The sequence below is a fragment of the Aedes aegypti genome, chromosome 2 (genome assembly GCF_002204515.2).
Source record: "Aedes aegypti strain LVP_AGWG chromosome 2, AaegL5.0 Primary Assembly, whole genome shotgun sequence".
NCBI lineage: Eukaryota > Metazoa > Arthropoda > Insecta > Diptera > Culicidae > Aedes > Aedes aegypti.
In genome coordinates, this window is record NC_035108.1 from 155070251 (window position 1) to 155093532 (window position 23282).

Consider the following 23282-nt stretch of genomic DNA (forward strand, 5'->3'; position numbering starts at 1 on the left):
TTGCAGATCTCGAAGAAGTGGACACGTTTCTGGACGACATCTTCGTTAACAGCAAAACTAAAAAGGATCACCACAAGATTCTCAACGCACTATTCCAACGCCTTCAAGCTTACAGATTCATATTGAGGGAAGAACAGTGCAACATTCTGCAGTCGGAGGTCAAGTATCAGGCGCACATCGTAGCTGAGAACGGTCGCCATCCAGATCCATCCAAGGTGGAAGCCATTGTCAAGATGCCACCGCCCAAAGATGTCACAACTCAACGTTCGTTCCTTAGTGCGGTAAATTTCAGGTTGTCAAATTGGTTGTCAAATTCATTTGGAACAGTGAGTGTCAAAATCATACAAGCGTTTCAAAGAGGTACTCCAGTCGGATATGCTGCTGACGCACTGCGTTCCTACATTGGAAATCATCGTTGGTGTCGATGCCTCGCAATCCGGAATCGGTGCATACCTTCTACACAGGTTCCCTGCTAGTTCACTCAAAACCGTCGCACACGCTTCCGACTCACTCACCCCCGTGGAGGCAAATTATGGACAGATCGAGAAGGAAGGTCTTCGGCTGGTGTTTGACGTGACGAAATTTCATCGCATGCTGCTTGGTCGCAAGTTCACCTTTCAGACGGTTCGTCAGCCAGTCTTGCAGATTTTCGGACCGAAGAAGGGAATTCCGATTCATACGGCCAACCAATTTCAACGTTGGGCCCTAACGCTGCTGTGCTTCATTTTCGACATCGAGTACGTGTCCATCACACAGTTTGGATACGCCGACTTCAACAGTTACGTTAAACCGGAGGAGGACTTCATCATCGAAAAATAATACCTCCAATATTGGTACACTGTTCCTTTAGTTGCGGTATATTTTTAATTTGTGTTCCTATAGTTGCGGTATCCGTTGTTTTCTTATGGGATCCTCCACTATAGGAACACTTTACCGCAACTATTGTTACAAGCAAGAACAGTTTTAGCAAATTTAGTGAGTTTTCATTAGTTTTCAAGCAATTTGGGCGCTTTTTTCAACTATTCCGCGTATCAACAAGCCAATACGTCGATTGGCAGTGTAGGATCTGTGGCTAATGGAATAAAATCAGTGAAAACGGCACTACCGCAACTATAGGAACACCCACAACTAAGGGAACACTTACCCTACACCACTTGAGCAATTCAATTGAATGGCAGGACTCCATCACAGCTAATAGTTGGTCGCAACATGAAGACGGTTCTCGATCTACTCCATCACGGCCAACCCAAGCCAGATGTCCTCAATCAGCTCCAGAACGAACAGTTCAACCGAAAGTATAGCGCAACTCCCAGAAACTTCCGAAAAAACGACATGGTTTACACCAAGGTCTACCGCTGCAACACCAAGTGGCAGTGGGCTACGGACGTAATCAGGCGTAATCACGAGGTCATTGGTAAAGTCAACCACAGCGTGCTACTGGACGATTGACATAGACGGAAGAAGCTCATCAGGTCGCACTCCAATCAGCTCACGCATTGTTCCAGTGAAGCAACAACCAGCGCAGGAGACTGTACACCACTAGATATCCTGGTGGGGCTTTAGGACATTTGGTCGAATGACGTTTGGTCGAATGACATTTAGTCGAAAGTACATTTGGTCGAATGGATATTTGGTCGAATGGACGTTTGGTCGAATGACTTTAGAAAATTTCGTCGAAACTTTATTTAGTAATGGTTGATTGAAAAATCGATTAATTCAGCAGAACCAAAATCAAGCTAGAATTTTTGCTCAACGGATGATCTTAAATTTATTTTGGGCAAACATATTTTTCATCTGAAGTCAAACACGAATATTTATACATGATAAATATTACCTACGCTTTGCAACGTGGTGAATGCTTAAAGGCTGTAGCATAATTACATTTTCCAGCCAAAAATTTCATATATAGACGCTAGAACATATACTACTAGCGTCTATATATGATAAATTATTCTTGATAATGTTATTATTCTGCAACCTTTATGAATTTGTAAACGGAACGTTTTGTTTCATCCAATTTTGTAGGAGTTCAAAAATATGTATGCTCAACTTTGAATCATTATGTTGAGTTTATTATCCTTTCAAAATATCATCATTCTTTGTAAAAAAACCTCCTAAATGTTTGTGTCGTGCAGTTATTGAAATATTTAACATTGTTGAATTTATTATTCCTTCAAAATATCATCGTTCTTTACATAAAACTGCTGATATTTATCCAATGGCAATGTGACACAACTATTTTATTTACAACGATTTTGACGAAGTGAACTAAAAGTATTACCTATATAATTCGTTTTCCTACTAATTGTTATGATTTTGACTTTAAGCTACATTAAATTTCTTGGGTAAACACGTGGATTTGAAAACGGTGTCGATGGATTCAATTAATAATAAGTTGATAATTGGTTCAATCGAAAATAATCAAACAAGAGAATTGTGTTAATCCTGTGTATTGTGTGAGGTGAGACGAGTTGACCTATGTAAAAAGTTGATTTGCCTTCATTTGATATCAGCTTGTCGCGATTCATCCGACCCGCAGAATAAGCTTGAATGAGAAAAATGACATCAAGTAACGCCACCAACGCAAGAAGTCGAGTTTGTGGGGGAGTCTGTGTTATCAAATGAAATTCCATAATTAGGCATGTCGCATATTGAACCTTTGAAGTTTGTCTAAGAAATACCAATACACCAATGCAGGTTTCTTGCAGTCTATCATGTTGTACGAGCATATGCTAGTAATAGACCGTCACCTTTTCCAATGATTCTATCACTGAGTTTTATCGTCAAAACTACACTCTGTAAAATAAACTGAAAAATCCCTATTCGACTAAAAATCCTTTTAGCAAAATATCATATGCTTCTATAAGCAAATTTTCTTTCGACCAAATGTCCATTCGACGTAATGTCCATTCGACCAAATGTACTTTCGACTAAATGTCATTCGACCAAACGTCATTCGACTAAATGTCATTCGACCAAATGTCATAGATTCCCTGGTGGATATGTTTGGACTCCAAGACCAGCTGTACAGCACGCCTCTCAACAGGGTTAAGCCGAGCAGGAACCACCTCATGTTTCCATTCAACCACTAATCGATGTTCAAGTGGTACCAGCAGTTCCCAACCGGGAATTCGATGCAAGTGCCAATCAATTCGAAGTGGTTCCCAATCGAGGTCACTCACAGACCAATCAACCACAACCGAGGCATGGAGAAGAAAACCAGCCACCTGTTTCAGAAGCATCATCAATCCAGCCACAGAGCGTGATCTGGATGCCATCCAGATTTGAGCCGTATATGAAGGGAGAAATGTTAGCCACTAACATAGTAGTCAATGGCTATCACCAGCCGTGACCCTAGCGCTGTGAAAAATAATCAGTTTGTACTCAACCATCTTAGAATAAAGACCATCAAAAAGTTCAACAGAATGCTTCCGAATGCATCCAATCTCTTCATTTTTTTTGAAATTACAAGCATTTGAATTCAGGCTACCTCAACCATTTGACTATCCCTTGTAGATCTCAATGAAAATACCTTTCCTATCTAGATCTTTGCAGAAGTTTTATTTACATTTTTATAACATTTACATATTTTAGCAAAAGATCCAATTGTTATTAAAAATATATGTATTGCTAGTTAGTAAACAAATAATCATAGAGCCATGTCACTCATTTCAAGAGAAGATCTTATTTATGCCTATTAAACTAACAATTTTTGTAAGATATAACGGTTGTCAACCAATGAGAAAGATTGTTGTTAGGAAATTTTATGAATATTCGATACTTTTAAGAGGAAAATAACCATCAACGTTTTAGATATTTTCAAAACCAGTTTTTCTGCTCAAAATTGAAGCAATGCTCAAGAAAATCTATCATTGCATTACAATTGCTATCTGGAATGCAGTGATAGATTTTCTTAAGGATTTCTTTAAATTTGAACAATAAAACTGGTTTTTAATTGTTGATGATCGTTGATGATTGAATGATGGATTCTTGAGCCTTAACAAATGCATGTAATCAATATTCGCACCTCACTAAGATAAAAATTTCTGAGAATTCTGTAAAAAATTCCCTCGAGGTTTCTGTAAAAATCAATCCCAGTATTATTTGACAATCTTGCTTAGAATTATGATAGATCAGGTTAGGATTTCCATTTAAATCTCGTTGAATATTCGGTACAAGACTATGTGAGAATGATTTACAAGTGATTGTGAACACTCTGAGAAATTTTGTTGGTGATTTTTTCGTTTTTCATGAAAACAACGTACAACATTTTTAGCAATTTCGTTCAAAGGCACTTTATGGAATCAGGCAGGGACAAAAAAACATGCTCACTATACTCGATTCACTGAAATTTATGCCACCATCAAAGTAACCGCACCACCAACAATATGATTGTACCAGAGAAGATGACACAAAAATAGATGAACAAAACAAACAACGATGCCCGTATGTCGTTGATGTTTTTGACTATCAGAAGCAGAAGAGTGTCAATTTTAGAAATTTGATTATCAATGAGGTTCATATTAATTTAAAAATTTGCTGCTATACGGGTAATGAACGATCCGATACACGGAATCGATTATATTGACGTGTGTTTAGTGTGCTTCGTGCAAAAATTACAACTTCCCGAAATGGAATGTAAAAATAGTCCAGCTGGTTAGAATGAATATCAATTTTTGTTTCCGATTACCACATAGCGGTTGAGTATCAGCAGGTTAAATGGAAACTGACAATCTTGCGCAAGAGCTTTACCAATCTTTGTTGTGTTGTCAAGGTGTGGATAAAAACAAATAAAATTCAACGAAAATTCTACCCAGCAAGTATCAATGTAGGCGAGGGTAGATTGAGAATTTCGTCCCTGGAATCAGGCATGCATTTTGCCAATTTCTGAAAATTGACTCGACTGGAGTAACTGTCGACCAAAAATTTCGCTCGACACAACTCTGTTACTCGCATTATTCGACAGTTATGGGTGACAGGATTCTACGATAGTCGACGGGTGACTTCTGAGATATGCATGCCTACTGTGTTCGACAGTGACTGCTGACGATTCACATAAATTGTCTCGATTTACAAAATAGACCCCTTAGTACAGGAGAGAATGCCGTTTGACGTGATGAAAACAGTCTATTACGATGAGAAATTACAAACCGCCATTAAACTATAAAAAGCAGTACCCTGCTGTTAAAAAGGATGAAAGACTTAACTATTTTTTACATCGAGCATATTCATGTGACTGGTCTGTAGTCACTGTCAATCAAATTTCGAATATATTTCAAATGTCGTCGACTGCCATAGTAATCCAGTCACATAAAGGGCAATCGTCAAAAAATCGACTGACAAAGCAGTGTCGAACGAATTTTTTGGTCGACAGTGACTCCAATCCAGTCATTTTGATCGACACGACTTATAAAATATGGCCTTAAGTATATCAAAAGATAAAAAATATTTTTTTATAATATTCAAATAGTCGCATTAGTGACTTTTAACGGCCGTTTAACTGAAAATCATTCCAAAAAAATTAAAATAATTGTTTGCTATTGAAGTACCAATGATTTAAAGCCCCATTTGGTACAAAAAAATATTAAGGGGTCAATTTTATAAGTCGAGTCAATCAAAATGACTCGGCTGTAGTTGATGTAGCTGTAGTCGACCGAAAAATTCAGTACAGGTCGGACTCGATTATCCGGAGTATAGATTTTTTTTTCACTTTGGATTATCGAATCGCTGAAAGAAAAATTAAAATCTGCGATAAAAGAACATTAACAATATCTTTTTTGTTGCTTTATTTATATGATGCAATGGCGTAGCCAGAAATTATTTCTAGGAACAAGAGAAGAGTAATAAATTTTTGACAGTCATACACAAAAAAAAACCTTTTCTTACCTACGTCCAAAACTGCTAAACCATTCATATTGTATATTGCAATATTAAATTATATCAAAATTGATGCATTATTTTTTCACTCACAAACAAGAATGTCGAAAAATATATTCCGGATAATCGAATCCCGGATAATCGAGTCACCGGATAATCGAGTCTCCGGATAATCGAGTCCAACCTGTACCAATCAAAAGTTTTTGATCTACTCTTCATATGGAAAATTTAAGAGCTTAAGTATGATTTAGATTTGAGTTTTGCCTAGTACTACTATAGGAAAAATTAGAAAACGTGCTTCTATATGCATTTTGCCTTTTATGGCTCAAACGGTATTAAATAGGAAAACATAATTTTCCGTAGCATCCGAAGCATTAAGATGACGTAAAAACAATAACGCTGGATTTATTATTAGATTTTCGATGAATAAGTGATTGATCGACTATTAGTACACCGACCCTGATGGTGTGTTATTTTGAGCATCGCTTGCTTCACAAAACTCGATTGAAGTTCATTCCCAAACAAGATTTTCTTATACAATAAAATAAATCTCATTGCAATTCATATATCATGAACATCTGATGTTCAGCGCTTCAATATTTTCAAATCACGGAAAAATCGTCAACCAAATGGTCAGCACTAGCGCTACCTTGCTCCTACTATGTATGACTTGGGTTCATAAATTGCACTAAAAGCGGCAATGTAAGTTTATTTTTAAAACGTATTCTAGTCTCTTTAGTTTTTACCATGAAAACAATTATATTATTTTTAGTACTTATTTCCAATACCAAGTACCGTAATTTCGGGTGAAATTGATCATTTTTCACGGTTTTTCTAGTCTGTTTTCTATAATGTTAACAATGCCAAACAACTTAATGCAGGAAAACAAGTACAAAGGTGTGCCTCATCGACTCATATACCGAAATTTTCTAACACATGTCATTTTAGTGTTAACAAATATCTCTAAAATAAAAAATCAGGGAATCTCATTTCGGGGTGAAATTGATCACTTGTCAATGTCATTATTGTTAGTTTTCAAAACAACTCTACATGATAAATTTGAGCTCCCTTAATCTGAATATGCTTGTCAAATTCTTAGCAATGCAATATTTATATAAATAACGAATAGTTAAATTTCATGAATTACGCGGAAACGCCTAAATGTATGCAATTTCCTAAGGAATTCATTGATATCTAACAGAAATTCAATCATTTCAACCATTTGAGCTAATTGGAACGAGTTTTGGTGATGAAATCATGTTTGGGGATATATCACAAGCATCCTCACAAATTTTCAGGTGTTTGTCAATACTGCACCGTGCATGATTTTGAAATTTTACATTATTTTCATAGTAATTAACATTCTTCACCGCAAAAAACTTCACAACACACAATTCGACAATAGTTACGGCAAACAACGTTCATTTACTGCAGCTAACATTGATATTTGTGCTCCATTAGGAATAAATAAAATCGTGTGATACGATGATCAATTACACCCGATTTTACGGTACCGCCTTTACTTTCATCGATTTCAATCAAGGGGCAAGATTTGAAATGGTAAGGCCCTAGTAAAATTGGAGCAAACCTGAAGAAGCAGTTTTCTCCATAATGATCTTCGAATCAAAAAATAAAAACACACAGTCTTTTAATTTACGAAATAAAATAGCTGTGTGATTTTATTTTATTTCGATTTGAGGATTATTACTGAGAAAACCGCTTCTACAGTTTTGACATTTGCTCCAGTTTTATTAGCTCGGAAAAGACGAAATTTAGAACGTTTAAGTATTGCTATGATTTTAGGGTGTTAGAAATTATTACATACTGTCCTTCGAGAAAACTGTTTAGATACATGACTGATGAAATATTAAAAAAAACGTAATATTTTCATTCCATTCACTATTTGCTCCACACTGTTCATGTTAATCGTGCACCTGCTTGCTTTTTGTGCAAACATCAACATTTCATTCCAATAAAAGCGGAAAAGCCTGCTCCAGCTCTCCTATAATGCTAGCAAATGCCACCTCAAGACGCAATTAATCCAATTACCTAATGCATTACGCAACTGCCGTACATTAAGATGAATTCCTCGTTTACTTTGTATCGTTACTCTCGAAAACATGCTATTTTTTCGTTTCCGTTGATGATTCAGGACTTGTTCGAGGCTCGAATAATCGTTTTCCTTTTATCTTCTCGTCCATTTCCGTTTCCATTTTGCCTTTCTTTTTTCCTCGTTTCAACGCAACCAGGTTCACGAAGACCAAGTTTAGCTTCTGTGCACAGTACAACGTCGTCGGTTCGAAGTTACAGCATGCGTCGATTCGAGCAGGAGATCCAACAGAAGGAATTGCGGCAGGAAATGAAGAAACACTTGGTCCGACTGCAGGAGCAACAACAGCTGCAGAAAATCAAACCCAATATAATTATCGGCGATGTGATATCGTGTCCGATGAACAAACCCATTCTCACCACCCCTAGCCCGATGACGCCGAACTCGATAGACGACCTGCTGCCGTCAGTTGATGAAACCCAGGAGGTAGGAGTGGTTTACGATATGATCAGAGACAAACAGACGTAGCACTGAAGAAATTCCCACGGGCTTCTCATTTAACGATCATTTCATATTCGTGTTTCAAACCTCACAACTAGATGCGCACCGCATTCCTTTTCGTTAGACGTTTCACACTAGCGCCTTCAGCAGGTCTTGTTGCACAAATCAGTATTTTGGGCAACATGCTCACCAGATTGCGATGGTGTGAACTGGGCGATTCAAAAGGAATTTGTTCTAAGTATTACGTCTGTGTCTCTGTGATATTATTATTGCATTCCCAATTTAACATTCATCTCCCTTACTTTCAGTTTTCTCCAAACCTAAGCCAGAGATCTGCTAGTGATAGTATGTGTGGTGGCTACGATGGGCCCTGCAGTTCCACTGAGCTACTAAAATAATGAACGGTGCAAACCACGACTAAGTGACACAAAATCTCAAACTCACACACAACCACGACAGATACAACCTAGAGGTTATCATCATTGTTGAATAGACATTTTATGGAATTTTTAGATAAGTTACACTATTAAGTACGACGTTTATATAGTGTAATTCAGGCGTAGTCTAGATTATTACAACAACAAAAACACAACAACAAAAACGAATGCAAAGCGGAAACAACAGGATGACAATGGTGAAGAGCCAGTTGAACAGTAGACCAAACAAATCAAAACTAACAAAAAATCTGGTTATGAATCGAATCGATTTAGCTCTTGTTCCCTAAACACTGTAGTATCAGTTGACTGATAGGACAAAAACCCCAATAAAAGTCTAAAGTTCCATGTTCCATATAGTGCATCTGAGTCTCAGATTCGAAGTTAAATGTGAGCAAATTCAACAAATAAAATCTGCAGTATTCTACAACTAAAGCCATTATATAAGCAATATTCAACCCGACAGCGGTCAGCTCAACCAGTTGAATAAGTTCCGTTTTGATTTAGAGAACTATAAAAATCGAAAAACATCACGAATTGAGACAACAGAAGAAAAAAAATCTTATGACAGAATCATTCGATACGCACGTCTGATGAAGAAATTCATGTAACGAGAAAAAGTACAACGCTCGCGAGAACATTAACCAGAACTAAATCAATGAATTGAAATGTAACTCAAACCAGACAACAGCAGTTAACTCGGCAGAAGGAACATTCTTCTTCCACCGGTTAGTTCGTTAACGATTAGCACAAGTAAAATAGAATGAATAGCTAGAGACTTCTACGAGTTGTGTTAACCTTATTGCCCTCAAATCAGCAGTTGATTGAGTTTGGTACCAGTTTCTGTGGCGATATATATTCAAACTATTAACTAAAATACAAACATACAATAATTGCTCTGCAAACAAATGTTTCCAAAAGTTGAAGGTATAGCGTTTATAACTAGCATTTTCTAATGAGAAATCGGAAGAATTCTAAAATTAATAACAAACTGATACTACGCATCATTAGGTTTTGCTAGAAGAATTAAAGGGATTTAAAGAACTTATTTTTCAATGAAAAATCGCGTGAAAAGTTTCTTTACTAAGCAAATATTATTTCCACTGCTGAGTCATGCTGTAAAATTTGCTGTTTGGGAATTTCGGAATGTTGTACGTCACTGTTAGGCTGGGAATCTGTTTATCTGTGTTTCATCGAATGGGTGTTTCAATGAAACAAAGTGAAAGCGCCGAACCAATGAGCTGAATCTTTTATAATCGTATCTCACACTGTAATTAATTTGAATGTCAGATAGTAATGCTTTGGAGGCAATTTTATCAATAGATTTATCACATTAACAACAATTTGTAGTACCGTAAAACGTAACTTTGATAGTTTTTTAGAAAAAAAAAACTTGAATATGTATGCATGCTTTTTCAAAGAATTATAATTTATATTTTTAAAACATGTATTGGTATCCCTACTATCGATTGCAGTTGATAGATTGGCAAAAGATTTATTCTGAATCGATTTTTTTTTTGTTTTTGGTTTTCATTAAGAGATTTGAGACTGAATTCATGTTCTACTACAACTAGGCTGTCAAGGATAAGTGACGAACTCAGTATGACTTCATCAGATAGTGACAGTTTTTTTTCGGCAAAACTACTGAACAATAATTCAGGTAGACTGACCGATCATTTTCACGGAGTTTCCGATTAATTTCATCATCATTATTTAACATAACTTTGAGGACAAAATTATTTGAACTGCTGAAAATTTGAAATATGAAATTCCTAGCTTCACAAAAGGCTAAGAAACATTTTTATTTATCGAAAAAAATATAACACGTAAAATTTGATGAGTGATCGAATGTATACGGCGGAACTCAAACTATTCATTGACAAAAATTGAATTTTAATTGATGTTTTGACAAAATTATTGTTCGGTTTTGAAATTGGTAAATTCTAAGAACTTTTTCATTTTTCAGGAAAATATGCCAAATCCAACCGTTGGACGATGAGCTACTTTTTAGAAATTTCTCTACGTGGAATTAAAACAAACCCATCATCTCCAAGAGCTTCTTTTAATAATTGTTCTAATATTTTCCAAATAAATCTCCAAGCAAGCATGGAAAAAACCACTCACTAACCCGAACGCTACCAATAAAAAAATACAAAATTTCTTTTTTTTTTTCTTTATTAGTATCATTCCAAACATTACATTCATTTCTTATACCTAGTTGTTCTGTGTTATTGGACAACACTATCATCCTAATTTGGTAAAACAAATTTAATATTTTATTAACATTTTGTTAACAACATATTACATTTCATTTGCCGTAGCAGTTCAAATTTTTTACAGGTGAGTTGATTTCACCTGCTCATAGAGAAAATAAAACATGTTTTCAATTTACTTCACCTAACTTAACCTAAATATATAACGCATTAATCGTGGCAATAGAAGGTTGTAACGATTTTTGCCTCGAATAATTAAGAATTTTATTTGACATTTGCTCTAATGTTTCAACATTGGATATTCTATGTAACTATACCAGGGAGGAGGCTTCAGAATCATTTTCAAAATTTTATTATGAATTCTCTGCAGAGCTTTCTTCCTTATATTACAACAGCTAGTCCAAATTGGTACAGCATACAACATGGCTGGCCTGAAAATTTGTCTGAATATCAAAAGCTTGTTCTTAAGACAAAGTTTTGATTTTCTATTAATAAGTGGATAGAGACATTTTACATATTTGTTACATTTGGCTTGGATGCCCTCAATGTGATTTTTGAAAGTCAAATTCTTATCTAGCATGAGCCCTAGATACTGACCAACATATCGGAACCCCTCTCATCGTGACAACATGTCTACTTGAAGGTTTCAAATAAAGAGTTTTTGGTTTATGTGGGAATATTATTAGTTGAGTTTTGGAAGCATTAGTAGAAATCTTCCATTTTTGCAAGTATGAAGAAAAAATATCCAAACTTTTTTGCAATCGACTACAGATGACACGCAGACTTAGTCCTTTGGCGGAGAGGTTTGTGTCATCCGCAAACAAAGATTTTTTACATCCCTGAGGTAACTCAGGTAAGTCAGATGTGAAAATATTGTACAATATTGGTCCCAAAATGCTGCCTTGAGGAACACAAGCTCTTCCAGAAAGTCTTTCAGGCCTGGAGTTCTGATAATTAACCTGAAGTGTACGATTTGACAGATAACTTTGAATTATTCTAACAATGTATGTTGGAAAATTAAAGTTTTTTAATTTTACGATCAAACCTGCATGCCAAAGACTGTCGAATGCTTTTTCTATGTCTAGAAGAGCAAGACCAGTAGAATAACCCTCAGATTTTTTGGAACGGATCAAATTTGTTACACGTAAAAGTTGATGAGTGGTCGAATGTCCATGGCGGAATCCGAACTGTTCATTGGCAAAAATTGAATTTTCGTTGATGTGGACTATCATTCTGTTCAAAATGACCTTTTCAAAAAGTTTACTGATGAAGAAAAGAAAACTGATTGGACGATAGCTAGAAACTTCTGCAGGATTTTTGTCTGGTTTTAAAATTGGTACAATTTTAGCATTTTTCCATTTGTCAGGAAAATATGCTAATTGAAAACATTTGTTAAATATATCAACTAAGAATGATAAGCTTTTTTGGAAGTTTCTTTATGAGGAGGTAGAAAATTCCATCATCGCCTGGAGCTTTCATATTTTTGAATTCTTTAATAATAGTTCTCACTTCTTCCAAATCAATAAATATCCCAGGAATTTTAGAAAACGTTCTCTTGATTGAGAATATTTTCGAAGTCCTGAGTTATTAAATTTTTTGTTTTACTTATGATCTTTTCAAGTGATTCTTGGACAAAGTTTCTGTTTTGTGATCGATAATTAACATTTTTGCCTCTTCTCTTCTAGATAATTGAGGAGTAGTTCGCGATCTTTAAGAGTTTCCGACAAAACACGGTATTCTCCTTTCTTCGATATTTGAAATATCTTTGATTTACCCTAACAATACCTCCTGCTTCATGAAAGAATATTCGAAGAAAATTCTGATCACGTTTGGCGTTCATTTGATTCGAAGAGCTTGAGCTACTGATTTAATTTGTTGCTCAAAAAATGTGTCTGATACTTCGAATTGATTGCTCATTTCGATACAATCTATATAAATAAAAATGGAATGGTGTTTGTATGTCACGAAATAACTTACGAACGGGTTCGCTTTGTTCGACAAGGGTTCCGACGTGTTTGTGTGCATGAAAATCCAAGGATATTCACCAGAAAAACCGAAAAAACGAGTATTAACAGACCTGTCATTTTGTATGGGGTGATTCGAATCGTTTTACAACAGCCTACTTGATGGCAAGACGAAGTTTGCCGGGAACACTAGTTTTCAATAAATCCATTTCATAGAAATTTTAAAATTCACTTTTTTGCTAGGAAATAACGAAATTCAATCTTCCCTATGTTTCTTATAGCAACCAAAATCAAAGAAGAGACCTTCTTAGAGGTTTCCATATAAGATGGTGTTCAAACAGAATAACGATCGCAGTAGGCAGCGCGCGCGAACGGATGTGTTGAAAATTGATCTGTCACGTTTTTATCGTCTCCGCAAGTTATTAGATTCGGCGGATGAAACGGCTGGTGCAGTTTTTGAAAAATGTGTCAAATTCAAATAAGTCGGTTTATTCTGCACGCGTTCTGTCGAGCAGTGCTTCGTTGAAGCCCAAGCTGAAGCATTGTTTTTTTCGTCGTTGAAGTATTTTTTTTAGTTTGCACGCGTTTTGAGTGCAATCGAGTTCGAGCTTTTGCGTCGCCGGAGTGATAGGAATTTTGTTTTTGTGAAATGACCATACTGATTGAAGTAGAGTTTCGGCTGGTGAAACGACTTTTGCAGTTTAGGAAAAAAAAAGTGTCCATAGCAGAAATAAGTTCTGCATGCGTTCCGCTGGGCAGTGATTGTTAAAGCCCAAGCAGAAGGTGAAGATGCAACGAAGCCGGACCTCAGATTTTCGGGAGCACGAGTCTGGAGGGCCGGACAGCGGATTGGGCTGGGGGCTTGATCGATTCGTCACTCGCTGGTGGTGACCAATCGATCAAGTTTTCAGCTTCAGCCGCTGTCCTGTCTAGATTTGTGCTCTTGAGGGTTTGAGTTTTGGCTTCATTTCATCTTCACCAGAAAAAAACGTTTTTGTTTTTGCGTCGTTTTTGCATGCGTTCTGAGTGCAATCGAGTTCAGGTTTTCTCGTTGCCGGAGTGTTATTTTGCTTTTGTGTAATGAGCACAGAGGCGTCGCGTCCACATGTGCAACATGTGCACTGCACAGGTGGCAACTTGTTCATCCTAACCTGGGAGGGAGAAACCAATACAAAATTTCTCTACGTCACAGTGAGCCGAGATTTTGCTGTCACGAACTGTCACTGTGAGCCCGGATCTTAAGCAATGGACAAACATGAAAAAAGCGCGTAATTAGCCTAAGCATATTTTTGCATTTCATCAAAAGTAGCAAAAATCGAATTAGAATCAATTCATGAACATTCAAAAGTAACGTCACAAGAGCACCGTTTTTGTCTAATTGAATGTAACTTATTGGAATGAGGCTCTTTTTACTGTTTTTATTAAAACTGAAAATGAAACGCATAGAAAACTATGGCCCTTTTTCAATGTTTGTCCAGAAAGATCGAAGGTACACAAAAAATGAAAACTAGTGATTTTCACTAAGCCTGCCTTGATTGTCGTTGGCAAACTGGAGTTATCTTGCAATTTGAAAAACAATTGTATCCAATTTCGTGTGTAGTATCGGTGCCTCCCTCCCAGATCCTAACCACCTACAATATGTACTGCCTTTGAAGTACAATTCAATAATTCTCTTAATAATATTGAATTTAGCCCATTTCGTTATCTCTATTATTGATAGCTTGCAACGCAAGTTTCATCTGGCAAAATATCTGTTGGTAAATTTTTGCTATGCAAATTAAATGCAAATGCTGTTTGGTGCGACGCGCGATTTGTGACCACATTTTCTCTACGCGCTCAGCATGCTGCATCCTACGCAACAATTTGTTCCACGCTACACTTTGCTGCTGTGACCATGAAGACCAACGCGTGCACTCTCATCGGGGAACGCGCTGCCTTGTATCGTACACGCAATTCTGTATATGTAGTAGAAAGCGTTTTGAACTACAAATGCGAGTGTGTTAGTAGCCAAAACGTCAACTCTGGTAGGTGCACAGTATTGCTACTCTGGACAAACATTTGAAAAGGGCCCAAGAGGTCTTGAGCCTTTTTTCAGAAACGTTTCTGTTGAGCTCTTTTAAGCCCGCCCACGCAAACTAACACCACTATCAGAAAGATTGGTGTTAGCTCTTCCTAATAGTGGTATTGGTGAGCGTGATCAAGTTGAATTGGGCTCAACAGCGGCTTGCAAAGCCAATGTTTACCAATGTCGATGTGCCCTTTTGAAATGTTTGTCCAGTATTTTGCTTGCTCTCTTTTCACATTGGCGCCTTCAGCATCACCAAGCTTGTGGTGTGAAGTCAGGTGGATTTTTCGGGCGGCTTACTGTAGGAACTTCCTACTAGGAAGTTTCTTCTCATTTGGCACTCGCGCTGCTGTTTTTTTGAACAATACTGGTTAAAAATCTCACTTTTCACATACAGCGCGGGGGTACTTGCAATGGTCAGTTAGATGAAAACCAGAAAATAAACACAAGAGCGGTCGGGCCCTCCGCCATCGTCAATATTTTGACGCTTGTGGTGTATTTCAAAAGCGAGCATTTTTCAAAAGGTGTGCACTACACGATGCTACCGATCTTGAATTAATTATATGTAAAGATATGTAAGCTATGACATACTACAATTGCAATATTAGCTAGAATCCAGTGTTTTATAAATCGTCACTGATAACCCACATAATTATAATATTCAATTTTATAATTTGTCCATAATAATGACTAATCATTCAAATTGAGAAAGTGTTGGTTGAGTTGATAAATCAAACTAAACACCCGATTAGGATATAAAATATTCAATAGTTTAAATCAACTGAGAGATCGGAAGAAAATTATATTTGAAAACGAAGGTTAGTAGCCAATGGATACACATTTTTATAAACTTAATAAAAAATAGTTTGAACCCAATAATGCAAAAATAATATGACACTAAATTTGAAGTGCACAGGTTGATAATTGGACCACGCAACGCCTCTGAATGAGCATGCTGGTGATCAATTTTTTGAGCGTGTTTCATGCTTTTATTTAAATGTACAATATTTTTTGAATAGTAATTTTAACATGACAACAGTGGACATGGTACTTAAATAAATTGATTTAACAAAATATGAACAGTTCATCACTGTAAGTGTCGACATCAGTGTTGGGAAACTCGTGAATACTCACTGAAAACTGCAAACTCACTCGCGAGTATGAGTTGTACAGCTTGAACTCTCGCGTGAGTATACTCAGTCGTGAGTTTCAGTTGTACAGCTCATACTCGTGAGTGAGTTTTCGACTAACATTTACTCACTCGTGAGTAATTTTACTCATTTGAAATATTGTAAATATTGTAAAAGCTTGCGAATGGCTCAAATAAATAATAAGTAATAAGTAAGGCTATTTTTGGGGTGAAAGTAACATGAAAATTTTATTCGTAAAACTATTTGATGCACGCAAAACGTTATTATAATATGAATTCTTAACACAAGCTGTAATTTATGTATGGTGTTTCGCTGCGCATGTTGCATCGTAAATGCTCTTTTCTTCTGACGTTACACCTCTACTGGGTCAGATTCTGCTTTTTAGCTTAATGTACTTATGATATGAGCATTTCCACATTTATCAACTATGTGCTTTATTTATTTGCCAATTGACTATTTTTTTTATTCTCTACTTTACGATATGCAGCACTACTGCAATAATAAAAACCTGAGACAGAGACTTGACAAAACGTATCTGAGTTTCGTGCCAAAACTAATAAGCCGCTGATTGGTCTGCCAAACAGAGTTGCCAGCAATATTTTGTGCGACAACTTCAGCACCAGCTTTTCAATTTTCATTTTTTCCGGTTTTCTGACAACACATAGATCATAAAATAGGAGCAGAAATCTAACAATAAGTCAGGTGCCACATGCCTTGAATAGAATCGAACAAAAGAAGTTAGAAAAATACTTCAGAAAATTATTTTTAATTTATTTTTTATTCATTATGGGACTACATTAAACGTTGAAAATGATACATTCTTAAATGTCTGTTCCTTAAACAGCGCTATTAAAAATTCTATATTGAAAAATTATGCAAACATGTTATTACCACATAACAGTAATGACCAAACAATAATCAGAAGCCCGTATAATGGTTTAATGAGGATAAACTTATCATTCAGTATCTATATAGAAACCAAGCAAAATATAATAAATTCCGAACATTTTTCTGATCAGAAATCTTTATTTGGCAACGTTGCATACAAGTTTTCTAGAACAAACTTGCAAATTACATAAGGTTTGCTGAAAATATTCAAAAGCGAAATTACATATGAAATGGGCAAGATGCCAATCGCAAACCAAATTTATGTGAGGTACCGCTGGACAAATGGGTTAATGGGGTAAGTGAAAATAAATTGTATATTTTACTGAATATATGTATTCACGTTTCAAACTCATTCGTAAACCTTTGAGGCCATTCAGAGGATTACGATAGATAAGAGATTCCTGCGATTTTTCAACCATTATTGCATAATAGAGTGAAAGATTGTCTACCTGTCAACTATTACTCCGTTACAAGTTGGCGGCGCGCAATCTTGTATTGATATGTTCAGTAGAAAAAATTTGCAGAAAATAATTCTCTGTACCACATCTAAGTTTGGGATTAATTCGACCTAGACATAAAAATAACTAAATTAAAACACCATCAATTTTCTATCACGTGGGGCAAGTAAAAAGTTTATCATTAGAGATTGAATTTGTGTTTTCTTTTAAGGTAGCTATTAGTAAACAAGGTTCGCAATTATCATAGAAAATCGGAACGTGCTTCAAATTCAAAAAACACAATACTCAAAGCGATAAAAGCTATTACTAATCATGGAACTTCTCTAAAAGAGATTGCCAAACGATATTGATGTGTCTACTTCGGAATCCGAATACTATTGAAGGATTCCGTTCCAAAAAATAATTTCTCCCGAAGAGCTATCTTATGACATATCTGACTTTCTTAGAAACAAATAACGACCGGTGAAAACTCTACAGAGCCGAAAATGAACAGAAGAAAATTGAATTGACAAGAATAAAATTTTCTTTGTTTACATGTTACTTACCTAAGGAACAGGACGCCTTAACTAATGTTGAAGTTAATAGAAATCGTGAATATAACTAAATTTCAATTTATTGTTCAAAAACTTGTGGAGTAAGTGAAAAGTGACATTTTGCAAAAACTTTTTCTGTATTTTTTTCCATTTTTACATAAAAATCAATTATAGCATACTGTTTATATTTGGTGGGAGTCAAGTTAAAAAATAAAGACGACCTCATTTATTTCAATTTAAAGTCTTTAGAATTTGAAGAATCTCAACTATACGATTTCCATTACCCACTTGCCCCACGGTACTTTATTCTATTTTTACTAATATTTCAATTCAACTTCGAATATCAATAACATAAACGCGTTCAGAAAAAGTTACAGTATTTATTTTATGCCCCTAAATGAAATAAATTGGTTTGGAAAGTATTTGAACACAACCGGACTTTCGCCATTATAACTTGTTTATCCATTTTCAAAAACTGGCTCTGAATTCGGTAAAGTTTGAACAACCATACTATAAAACTGCTTATCACAATACACACTGAAGTCGACAGCAGCTGCAAGCCCTTTGAATTATTTACATTTACAGTCTTCCACCTAGTATAGAACATACCGTAATTTCGGGTGAAATTGATCATTTTTCACGGTTTTTCTTGTCTGATTTCTATAATGTTGGCAATGCCAAACAACTGAATGCAGAAAAACAGGTACGAAGGTGAGCCTCAGTGGCTCAAGTATCGACATTTTCTAGCGAAAGTAATTCTCGCATACTCTGGGATAAGGCCCTAAAAGCCATTGGTAACCATGTGTGTAGCTCGTTGTTTCTGAGCAAATGAAGGAATAAACATCCAAACCAACATCACTGGTAGGTAGATAATGATCCTTTCTTCACCATAGAGTTGTTGATTAACGTGTAAATCCATTCAAATGCTCAGAAACAATGAGCTACACACATGGTTACCAATGGCTTTTAGGGCGAGATCATAAGTTATGCGAGAATTGTAGTGCTAAAAAATACCTTTAGAATAAAAAATCGGGTGTTGTCATTTCGGGGTGAAATTGATCACTTATCAATGCGATTATTGTTAGTTTTCAAAACAACTCTACGTAATTAACTTGAGCTCCCAGAATTCGAATATGCTTGCTAAATTCTGAACAATACAATATTTATAGAAATAATGCATAGTGAAATTTCAAGAATTACGCAGAAAACGCTTAAATGTATGCAATTTTCTAGCGAATTTCCTGATATCTAACAGAAATTCAATTATTTCAACCAAATGAGCGAATTAGTACGAGTTTTGGTTATGAAATCTTGTTTGGGGATATATCTGAAGTATCCTCACAAACTTTCAGGATTATACCATGTTCAAATCCTTGTCTAGAACTAGAAGTTTATTGATGTTTGTCAATACTGCACCGTACATGATTTTGAAATTTTACATTATTTTCATAGAAATACACATTCTTTAAAGTAAAAAACTTCACAACACACAGTTTGATAGTACTTACGACAAACAACGTTCATTCACTGCATGTTACATTGATATATGTGCTCCATTAGGAAGAAACAAAATCGAGTGACACGGTGATCAATTTCACCCGAATTTACGGTACTAATGTACAATTCTATTTTGCTATGGAAATTGGTTACTCACCATACTCACAAAGAGTAACTTGCTCACTCACCGAGAGTAATGACGTCATACTCACTGCGAGTATTACTCTTTACGTGAGTAATACTCGCAGTGAGTTATGACGTCATACTCTCGCGTGAGTTAGAGTAAGGAATGAGTGACTCACAGCGTGAGTATTACTCGCAAACGAGTACGAGAGTGAGTATTTTTTTACTCGCGAGCACGAGTTTCCCAACACTGGTCGACATAGACTCATGCCCATAAACATTTAGAACTATATACCCTTACTTTTACCTGATTTTTATTATTATAAAAAATAATCTTTGTATGGTTCGATGCTAAAAGTATCGACTTATCGCATGTCCACGTTGTCTTTAGAGTACTGATAGTTGGGTGATTTTTTGAACTGAGGTTGCATGAATCGCATCACTTACCAAGGTGAATCCTGATCATGCAGCCATGATCTCTCTTCACTAATAAAACAACCATGGGGATGCGGTCTCTAGTAACAATGGATGTCACACTAACATTCACTCCTTTCCCCGATGACCGTAAGGACATGGCCGGCGCCGTTATTGACTTTTTAATGTTTGGAGTTCTCGATAGTGTACGTTGGAGGTGGAAAGCTACTCCCAAGCTACATTTCTTGGTTCCTTGTGCAACTTCGATTATTCTGATCAATCACGGAGTAGCAACTACGAATTGAACGGTCATCAGTGCTAATGCTTATACTTATGCATTTAGTTTGCACGCGTTCTGTGAGCAGTCGAGTTCAGGTTTTCGCGTCACAGGAGTGATATTTTGCTTTTGTGAAATCAGCGGCTGATGAAAGTAGCTTACAGCTGCTCAAATAAGGATGGATGGTGAGCTCGTTTCATGCTTTTATTTTAAATGTACAATATATTATGAAACTTATTTATGTCATGACAACGGTAGGAATGTTACTTAAATGAATGGATTGACCAAAACATGAACAGTTCATCACTGTTAGTGTTGACATAGACTCTTATACATTAACTTCAAAAACCCCATCTTTCCTTTTACTTGATTTTTATTATTATAAAAACATAATCTTTGAATGGTTCGACGCTAAAAGTGTCGACTTACCGTATGTTCACGCTATCTTTTGAGTACTTATAGGTGATTTTTTGAACTGAGGTTGCTTGAACCCCATTACTTATCAAGGTGAATCCTGATCATTCAGCTATGATCCCTCTTCACTAACTCCTACCTGTGACAACCATGGACATGCAGAGGTGATCTAGTAACAATAGATGTCACACTAACATTCCTTCCCTTCCTGTGACCGTAAGGATATGGCCGGCGTCGTTATTGGCTTTTTAATGTTTGGAGTTCTCGAAAGTGTACATTGAAGATGGAAAGCTACTCCCAAGCTACATCTCTTGGTTCCTTGTGCAACTTCGATTATTCTGGTCAATTACGGAGTAGCAACTACGAGTTGTACGGTCATCAATGCTTATGCTTTATGCTTAGATTGTGTTCAAACAGGATGACCACCGAAACCTATAACGAAACTTACATACTTACTTTGATGAGATACGATTACAAAGATTAGCAATATAATAACTTGCATCAAAATTACAACAAAACAGATTCCCCCGCGCCAATTGCTCAATTTTCATTCGTAAAGTTTTGCTTATATATAAGTTAACGAAATAGATATCGTTATGTTCTCCATCGATAAAAGCAAACCGGAAAGGCTCATCAAGATCGCTACAGAAGAATACTTTTAAAACATAGACTGATATATTAAAGGCGCAGTGAATGTGAAACTAATATAAACGAGGAATGAGCACTTCACTTCACTCTGGAATGGAACCAGGTACAGAATTACTGCAGAAGGCAATTGAAGTTGAAGTGAAGACAATTCGGATCACATAAGTGCACACATTACCTAAAATGCAATTGTCACACCGAGGGGAAGTTTTCACGTGAAATTTTGTTGAAGTTGTTCATTACTCTTACAAAGATTGGCAAATCATAAGACGGTCATAAAAACTCACAAATGCTCAGGAACTTTTTTCAAGATATTTGCATCAAGAGTCTCTCGAGTGGGCTTAGGGCTCCTCCGGTCGTTTCTTTATGAAATCCGTTCAGATTTTATCAGTTGGAATTTTTCTCAATGAATTATTGGAATTCTTCTACGACTTTTTTTAACAGGTCCCATTTGGAAACAGTAAAGTTTCAATTCCTGACATTCTCCCATTTTACCAGGGATTGTTACAAAAACCTAAAAAAAACTCCTAAAACATCTTAAGAGATTTATGCTCGATGTTTATCTACGAACCACTCCAACAATTCTTTCAGGGATTATTCTATTCGTTTCTTCTGGGACATATCGAAATTAATCAAAGAAATACTTCGAGAATACACTCTAGGATTCCTTTTTGAATCACTCCATGATTCCGTTCAGTTTTCCAAGGGTTTCTTTTATTTCTAAAAGAGATCCAAAGATTTTTCAAGTATTGTGCCTTTTGTTTTTTTTTTCGAGGGATCTTCTAAGAATTCATTCAGAAAATGGAATAAGAAATCAATTCTTCCAGGCAGTTTTCATGGACTCTTGAAGAAATTTATGTTTCTGGCTCATTGTAAAAAAAAATCAAATATTAGTCCTAAGATCCAGAAATTTCTAAAGAGATTCTTCTTCAACTTCGACCAGTAAATTCAGGCAAATCCAGGCACATTTACAAGAAAAACCCTTCTAGTATTGTTCCAGGACTTTCATAGGAGTTCTCTAGTGATTGTTCTAAACTCTTAGGATTGATCTCAACACTCAGTAATATTTACTGTGATGTTCACAAGTGTTTTCTTAGAATTTGTTCAGGTACTTCTTCATGGATTCCTCCGAGACTTGCTTTGAAAATTCTTCCAAGGAAGTCTGGAAGCGGATTTTCCATAGATTTGTTTTTTTTTTATTACGGCTCCCCAAAACAAACATTAGAATATTGAGAATTGAACAGAATTGTAACACAAATTTGAATGCGTTCAGCTCCGTTATACCTGATGGCGCTTGAGCCTGTAAATAAACGAAAAAGCAAAAAAAGATTCCAATCGGAATTTCTTCGAACATTTCTGCAAACTATTTCAGAAATATCTACAAAATATGTATCCAATATTTTTCATAACAAATTTAAATAATTAATTTTTCCTGTGAGAATTGCTCGAAATATTCCGGTGAGGATTTCTATTGGTTCTTCAATGATTTCAAGATTCTTTTTCTTGCAAACTTATAGAATCTTTTTCTTGCTTTTGTTTAAAAATAAGCATTTAAAGAAAACAACTTTTACATGAACTCCTTCAAGGATTCTTACAAGAATGCTCTAAATAAATTCTTAGTTGTTGCATGTATTCCAGGAATATTATTCTTAGGAATTCTCAAAGGATTCCAATTAGGATATTATCAGAAAGTATTCCATACAGGTAATTACATGACAACGATTTCAATTCTTCTATAAGTTTAAGTTATAGTAATACATTTATTTGACCATGTTCAT

General features: G+C 35.9%; 1 protein-coding gene across 1 annotated transcript in view; it reads left to right on the plus strand.

Moving 5' to 3' along the window:
- LOC5579452 overlaps positions 1-9814 on the plus strand; it is a 108443-nt gene extending 98629 nt beyond the window's left edge. Inside the window, exons 7-8 of the mRNA XM_021842854.1 lie at positions 8127-8413; positions 8737-9814. Coding sequence (XP_021698546.1) covers positions 8127-8413; positions 8737-8826 — 377 coding nt within the window. The 3' untranslated portion in view covers positions 8827-9814. The remainder of the gene's footprint in view (positions 1-8126; positions 8414-8736) is intronic.
- The last annotated feature ends 13468 nt before the right edge of the window (positions 9815-23282 follow it).